Source organism: Hyalella azteca, unplaced genomic scaffold (genome assembly GCF_000764305.2).
Source record: "Hyalella azteca isolate HAZT.00-mixed unplaced genomic scaffold, Hazt_2.0.2 contig111, whole genome shotgun sequence".
Taxonomy (NCBI): domain Eukaryota; kingdom Metazoa; phylum Arthropoda; class Malacostraca; order Amphipoda; family Hyalellidae; genus Hyalella; species Hyalella azteca.
Window position 1 is genome coordinate 152,157 of NW_025930472.1, and position 8,364 is coordinate 160,520.

Here is an 8,364-nt window from a genome sequence, read left to right on the forward strand (position 1 = left end):
ATAAGAGCTCCAAATACAACTGAGATTTTGGTAGATGACACGAATGCTTTGATAGATTTCTTCTTCTTGATATCAATGATGCACGATAGCGCAGAGTAGGAAGGAGCTGAGATGCGTCGACTACGTTGCTTCCTGTCCGTTGTGGCAAACTGCGCGACTGCCGCTACTCCTTGATAAGGAATTGGCATTTGGCGTCAGTTTTTCTACCATGAACTACGGTAGCTTGAGGACCGTTAATTAACTGTCGTTTAATTAATTAACTTCACTTTAGGTTCACTGAATATTAAGACTTATTCTTGCAATATGTGTCCAATTGAATAACAGAATAAAGGATCTCACATTAATATTACTTCTCTTGATACTTGGTCAAGAATAGAGATTATTGTTTTTATTGCTTTTAATTTCAAAATAAAGCTTGCTATAATTCAAATCACCCATTAAGGACCGACGATCTTGTATTTTGATTTGTCAATCGTTTAATAAGATTTTTATGAACAAAAGCAACTGTTTGCTCGCGCTTCTAGCTCCATTATTAGTAAGATAAGAAATTTAGCAATGTTATTGATCAAATAATGAATACTGAAACTGTGTTTCATTAATTCAGTTCATCGAATTTATACAACGGTTCAAACGTTCTGCTAACCAAACACTCAGCATCAAAAGTTGACGCTGTAAAATAATGCTGTACAAATCATATGTGAGCCATTCTACGCGAAAACCTGCGACTGAATAGTAATACAGGTATGGAGAACATTTTCCAAATATCCGTATTAATTTTTTCAACCTGAATATTCGGACTAGTTAATTATCGCGGCACGTTGCTGTCGATCGGTTGGTTCATGGTAAATAGGAGCAAAATCACTCTAATGCACAACAACGCTAAGTCTTGTTTGTGCTTCCAAACAAAATCTATAGAAAAAATCAAGAACTCTTATCAAAGCCATCTGAACTTTTTAGAGCCCCTAGCTTAGCTTGAGACGTGACCAACACCTCACGTAAGCTGGGACTTGAACACGCTTCAGACAAACGCTGGACGAGTTTTTAATTACGTTTTTTTGTGAAGTTGGCTGGCATTCACAAGTTGGCTGAAGTTGGAGGTTTGCGTGCAGTTTAATATCATTGGAAATGCAAAGCTTCATAAGGATTACCACTCAGTAAAGAATTTGATTCTAGGATACTGAAGTCGCTGGAATCTATATAATGATGCGGCATGGCAGCTAGTCTAATAGATGAAAATAAGGCCAATGCTGGCCTGTTACCGACTCCAAACATCCTAGAATTTTCATAGCCTGCTTGAGCCCGCACCTTATACAGTTCCCATCTTGCTACTCTTAACCACCAATCTACATATTGCTTTTTGGATTAAGTAAAAAATGGATTAGTTCGGAGCGCTGATGACTCGTAAATACGGCTAAAATCATTAGTTATTTTTGGTTCACCTCGCACTGTTTACATGCAACGAAGCTCTTATTTGATAGCGGATTGTAAACAGTTCAAGGAGCCGATGTTGACGGATACCTATTGCCAATATCATAGTAGTGCGCCGCCTTGCATGAGAGAGCCTCAACAATACTGCTAACAACGATCTATGTCACTGTAGTTTCCAACCATCATGTTAATTCCGTGTTGTCTTGTTTCCATTACAAATATTAATTTATAGTGCATAGGTCATAGGACTTGATGCTCTGCGAAGAACTTTTTCAGGTTAAGTGAAAATCTTAGTCCATTTCAGATATTTGTAGCTTAAATGCGTTAACAATCGCAGCCTATAAGTTCAGTCAGTAATAAGTATAAATCATATAAATTCCTAAGCCCAAGTTCATTTGCGACATTCATCTGCTAATAGAAACGAGTTGCAATTGCTCTGAATATAATGGTATTAGATACGTGGTGCGGTTCAAAATATATTGAAAATAATATTGGCATAGATGAGTTTTATTGTTCCTGGTAACTGATATGATGGACATGCAGTAGACGAATGCAATAAATAAGTGGACAAGTTATGTCTTCATCTTGTATTGATAATTTAGCCCGTGCTTCTAAAAATTCTCTTGAAGAAATAAAATCTCTTACCCGCCAGTAGTCAGATGAGTTGATACAGGCCGATGACTGAAAATTCTGCCGCTGTAAATAATTATATATGCAACCTTTCTGCCGGCAAAATCTGCGTCAATCATATACATGACCAAAGGATTGTGTGAATAGATTTGCAATACTAATATATATGATTATCAGGCATTAACGGATAAATACATATAGTAACAAATACAGATAATTCGAGGAGTGTAGCTACCGACTGACCCAGAGACTTGATGCTCCATGACCAACTGCAGGTCAAGCCATATCGACTGAGAAGGAATTGCTTTGGTTGAACTGTTTGTAAAATAAAAAATTCGATCGGCTATTTCTTCCCGGTAAAGTGCCAAATACCAATTATGCAAATTAGACGGGGATTGATAGCCTGTTTCCCTTTACAGGATCAATTTCGTGGACGGAATTTGCGCCTCCTCCACGCCGGCACCTCTGATGTGCCTGGCTTTGTCTGCCCTTCTGCTACAATAACTGTCATAAAGATTCACATGGAAATATTAGTATTTCTCACAATAAAGACATCATTTTCTCGTATTATCCATAACATTTATTGCCTGTGTAATTATGTAACCATTTAGCATTAATTTTTTTTCGTGATATTTTGCAATAAATTAGAAATTATCATTGAAAATGTAATCAAAATATTCCAAGCATGCTGCCTCTTTGTTTTTCGCTTTGTTTCGCTCGCCTCGTAATTTATTTTCACATACAACTTTCCACTACGGATATCTACAAATATTTAAACCTTCTTACTATTGAAATTTTGTTTCAGTAAGGAATCGGCAATCCTGGTAAATATTTTGGAACCTTCGCAATCTTTGATTCTGTTTGTGGAAGCGCCATTGCTATGTATCAGTATCAGTATATTTGATTTTTAAAACAAGTCACTGGTACATTGTTTCTAGGCCATTTACAATCGGCCGAAATTTGCATTGACATGCGGACAATTGGGAAACGGCCACGGAACCGACGGCGGATTAATGAAAATCTGTCGCAATATTTGGAAACGTGTAAGTCACCTCAACTGTCAACAACAACGCTTGAAAAAGGTTTCCTTCTGATCAAATGAACATACAGGTTTGTACTGGGGCTAAACGAATGTTAGTAGAAATAATATACGTTTAAAAATTACTTTTTAAAGACAACACTTCCAAAGAATCCAGTATCTCCAATCTTACAGATGTAAAATGAATTTCTCATTTAATTTTCGAATATTAAAAAAATTAATTTTTAAATTTTTTGTAATATATAAATTTTTTTAATATATAAATTTTTTTCAAAATGATTTATTCTGTTAATTGATTCATGCATTGTCTCTGATTTCACACAAGTGTGCAAAATTTCAGATCAATTAGACAGGTAAAAGTGTGTCAAATATCAGTTATAAGATTTGTAGCTGACAAAATATTTTTTCAATTTTTTAATATTGAAAAAAAAAATAATTTTTTAAAATCATTTATTTTGACATTTGATTCATGCATTGTCTCCAACTTTACACAAGTGTGCAAAATTTCAGATCGATAGGATAAGTAGAAGTGGATTAAATTTCGATTATAAGATTTGTAACAGACAGACAAACAAGAAGTGAAGTTAAAGAGAAGTGTTGTAAAATGAAGCCTGGATGGTAACGAAGAATAAGTCTATAACATTTAAACGGACCCATGATCTCGGTCATCCGTCATCTCTCCAATTGAGTCCAGCTGGGGGAACTGTGATCCATATTGCAATAACATTCTATTGGAGCTACCTTTGACCAATAATTTTACGTTGATGCACGTGATCCATGTTTCCTTTATCTTGCAACTGTATCCGTTCACACATTTTGTTAGTGAATTAGTGTGTCAATAAAACGCTGCAATTCTCACGACCTCAATCAGCCCATTGCCGTCAGTGAGATGAATTAGAGAAGTATACCACTGAAATCTGGTGGACCGCTGCATAGAAAATAATTACTACGCTAAACAATAAATTCCCCGAGCGTGCATTAGGCTCTGATACGAGGCGGGGGTGATGAATCATTAATAGTAGAAAGCTTGTACATTATGATAGACTGTATAAAAGAGTATTGCAGGGATTACGCGTTAGAAATAGGAGTAAAATAAGGGTTTGCTAAACTTTATAGCTGGGTGTAACAGGGATTACGAAGGAAAACGAATTCTAACTTAGACTGTGGAGTTTAATCCACTGCATAATATAATTTTGCAGGTATTTTAATGAGTGCATCATTACTTGGATCAGTCAAGTTCCAGCTCTTGAAAAGGGCAGTGTATGTCGGATGGGATTGGGAGGGACTGTAATTGCGGCCACAAAATGAATAATGGAATTTAGCTGTTAATGTGGACCTAAATGGATGCGAGTGAGCTAATGCTCCCAAACAGGTTTGACGTGTTCGGGAGTACAGCCAAACATGTCTTCCTGATTCGGGACCACTCCAAAACTGTCTGACGTGTTTACAAAATAAAATACATGATTTCAGGCTTCATATTTAGAGTGATTTCAACGCGTATAAGGCGGAAAAAATTAAATTTAAATAAATATTAGATATCAATCCCTAAATATTTGATCGAATTTATTTCTGATATTGATGATCTATCTGCATCAGTTACGGAACATTGGCAATGGCGCAAAAGAACACGTCAAGTGAACATTGATGATGGCACAAGGGCGACATAAAATTAATTTGGGTGATTTAGAATATTTATATGTCGTTCCTCGTCATGGATGATGCATCATTTGACGTTTTACAGCAAACATTTTATGGCAAAGTTGCTAAGATGCCTCTATTTGATGCTTATTGAATAGAGATATGAAGTAAAATACCTACAGTGCTATTTCTCGACTTCAAAATTCGAATGTTTTTTACTCACGTGAAACATTTCAACGGGACTCTTTATTTAGGCAAATACCAATGCTAGGTTGAATAAACTCTATGGAAACTGAAAATTTATTAGCGGTTATTGCTCTAATCCAGATTCAGGAACCGACATTTGCCTCTCAGTCATTCCTGAGCGTTGTGCAGAAGAACTGATTTGAAATTTTAGATACGTGTATGTGCGGGTTAAATTATGCAAAAATTTAAAATACCGATTTCATCACACGATACGCTCCATGCTTGATATTAATAACAACATTGATTAAATAGTTCTAAATATGTTTATCATCAAGCGAGAAATAAGAAAGCGCGGGTTTTCTATTCGTGATGCGAAAACTTGAATGTCTATACAAGTAGTAGACAGCATCTGCACAATGCTTACACGTGAAAACAACCCATAGAACTGAACACAGTCTAATTAGAAATTAAATTAATTTTAATTAGAAATTAAATTAATTTTTTTTTAATATTTACAGGAATAAAACAACCTTTGAGAAGTTTGCCTGACCTGAAATTGAAGCAGCAAGTGACCGTTCTTCATTCAAAGAAATTTAAACTACTGACTTTGATGCAAAGTTAGTCGGCAATATTCATGACACAAGATGCATAACTCTTGCGACCTAAATTTATTTTTGCGTCGTCATTTTAATCAGTTGCACACTTAATAACACTCGATCAATTCTTACGAGCTCATAATGTGTCGATCGAGTTGAATGAAGTGGTCGTGGAAAGCTGCACTGAACCGCTGACACAATTCTTAAGTAAGACCATTTTCAGTTAGTTTAATTATTAACATTTATACTCCCACATGGCAGGTAAAAATCTGCGCCAATTATAGCGAAAATAATTTCACCAACTTACCCTTCCCCATGGTCTGAATTCCAAACAATTATGTACACCAGTGTAATTCACGTATAATAAACTCAATTGTTAGAGGAGTTAGAATTACGATGATTAATGGTGTGATAACAACGTAATTACGTAACGTAAATTTTCGGCAGCCGTCAGCAAATATGCTTTGATGCAAATTGGTTAAATTGCATTTTAAGATGAAATTTCGGTGTTCAAGATATCACATATGAGGGCTGTGTTTACGTTTGAGTCGCGTTGGAACTTTCGTTGAAAATTAGTACTCTTAAATAAAAATTTTCGCATCATTTAAGTGATGATAAGGGAAAATTCTCAATATTTAGTGTGAATAATTATGTTTGTGACATATTGAAAAATATTAAATTACAAAATAATATTGTGTTTAAAGTATGGACTACAACTATATTATATTGCTGGAACGTTTTTGCTATAAACTCAGTTACTGAGTAGCGTTTGCGAGGAGAGCTGGCACGAACTGTTATCTGCTCCAGTCGTAACTCTTAAACGCAGCCGGTCATTCTCTTTAAACACTCGTACGAAAAAACGCAACAATGGTCAAAAGTTCAAAGTTTACTAAGGAAGAAGAGCTTCTTCTAGAAGATTTCAGTAGAAATATCTCCAAGAAGACTTCACTCATGTTTTATTTGAACGCCTTCATAGCGTCTACCATTCCAATTTGTGAGTGTATTCTTCCCTTAATTACTTAACTTATTAACATACATTATCAATTAGCAGTGATTTAGCACTACTGAGTACTGGCAGTGTCAAGACTACATAACTTCCCACTTAGCAGGCAATAGCAAATTAGCAGCTACTGTACTTAAGTTGACTTAACCTTCTGCTCTTAAATAAAAACCATATATAGTAATAGTAATAGGCCTAATAATGGTTAGAATAACTATTTGAAAGGTTCAATCACCATTCACCTGAACTCCTGAAGTGACCTGATTATTACCACAATAATTCTAGAAATATTTGATTCAATTGAATGTTGTACTTCTGCAATTGTGTATCACAAAATGTTGTTATTTGAATTTTTTGTTTGTCATTTCAATTCAAAAGAATGCAATGGACTACCTAATCATAATCGGATAATCCAAGCCAGTGTATACAATTGGTGCTTCTCCTTCCTTGGTATTACTTTAGATTAAGTGCATCAAAAAAAAAAGTTTTTTTTTTAATTATATGGTTTTGGGGTATAGATTAGGAATCTGAAATCAGTTTTTGGCAGTTGCCGGTCAGCATTGGAAAACCAATTTTTTTCAATTTTTTATATATTTTCTAAGATAAAATGAAAGTTAAATCTTGGCCCCAATATCCGTGGATTTATAGCGTTTTTAACTTAGCCTTGGTGACCCATATACTCTTGGCTCTTGCAACCACGACATTGCAGGCAACCATGACATTGAAACCACGGTTAGGTTAGGTTAGGTTTTTTTTGCCGATTTTGCCAATTTTTGCCCAATTTTTTTTTACTAATTAGAGCCTCGGGGGAAAAAAATTGGTTTTCCGATGCCGACCGCCAAAAACGGATTTCAGATTCTTTATCTACACCCCAAAAAAACATATAATTAAAAGAAAAAAACACCCTTTTTTTGGATGCACTTAATCTAAAGTTTTACCCCTTCCTCTAGTTAGGAAAAGTCCTACTTTTTTCTGAAATATTGCAGCTCTAATATCATTTAATTTCAAGAAATTGAAAGGATCATGAAGAGATGATTTTTATTGAAGAAATTGTGGTCCACAAACTTGTCATTTCATTAAATTTTCAATTTCTGCTAATTCAGTACCACACTCCTACCAAAATATCCTGTAGCCTATTTCCACTCTGAGCTCACTTTGCCTGGTGACTAGACAGACTCAGGGTGGCTCCTGGACTCCTGGTTCCTCACATTGCATTCCTGTTTCTAGCCTGTTATCGCCTGAAGCATATAAAGCTCTTGACGTTGACAGGCTCAGATTTGCGCTTTAAAGCCTCTGCTATAACATTTCTCAGGATGGCAATACATTATAATGTGTTCAGTTGCCTCTAAAGGAAAGACAAATATTCCTGTTCCCAAAGTAAAATTAGATATTTGGAGTATCACGTGCACAGGACTTTGCAAATGAGTTTGCTGCTCATAAATGTCTTTTCATGGCCAGGATATGATATTCACAACTCAGGGAAATGAAATCATGGCTTGCAAATCCATAAAATGTTGGCCAAAAAAAATCCAGTCATGGTTCAGAGATTAGTAGATCATCATGTAGATGTTCAGTGAAAAACTGCTGCAGCAATCAGCACCATCTGTGGAAGTTTTCACTGACTTAGAAATATTTGCCAAATTATTCAGCACAATGAAATAAAAAATTTTATATAAACTTGGAGCAACACTCTGCTTGTGCTTAGTTAAATTTTTTTCAGATTTTGATTTCATCTACAAGTTATAGGGGCTGAAATGGGTTGTCACCAAGAAGGCAATAACTTTATAGACAATTGAAATTATTGATTATATATAATTGAAATTGAATTTATATATTGAGCATATATA

At 35.2% G+C, this 8,364-nt stretch overlaps 1 protein-coding gene across 1 annotated transcript in view; it reads left to right on the forward strand.

Moving 5' to 3' along the window:
- The first annotated feature begins 6,259 nt into the window (after positions 1-6,259).
- LOC108674858 (translocon-associated protein subunit gamma) overlaps positions 6,260-8,364 on the forward strand; it is a 4,174-nt gene continuing 2,069 nt past the window's right edge. The window contains exon 1 of the mRNA XM_018162842.2: positions 6,260-6,511. Within this exon, the coding sequence (XP_018018331.1) occupies positions 6,385-6,511 (127 nt within the window). The 5' untranslated portion in view covers positions 6,260-6,384. The remainder of the gene's footprint in view (positions 6,512-8,364) is intronic.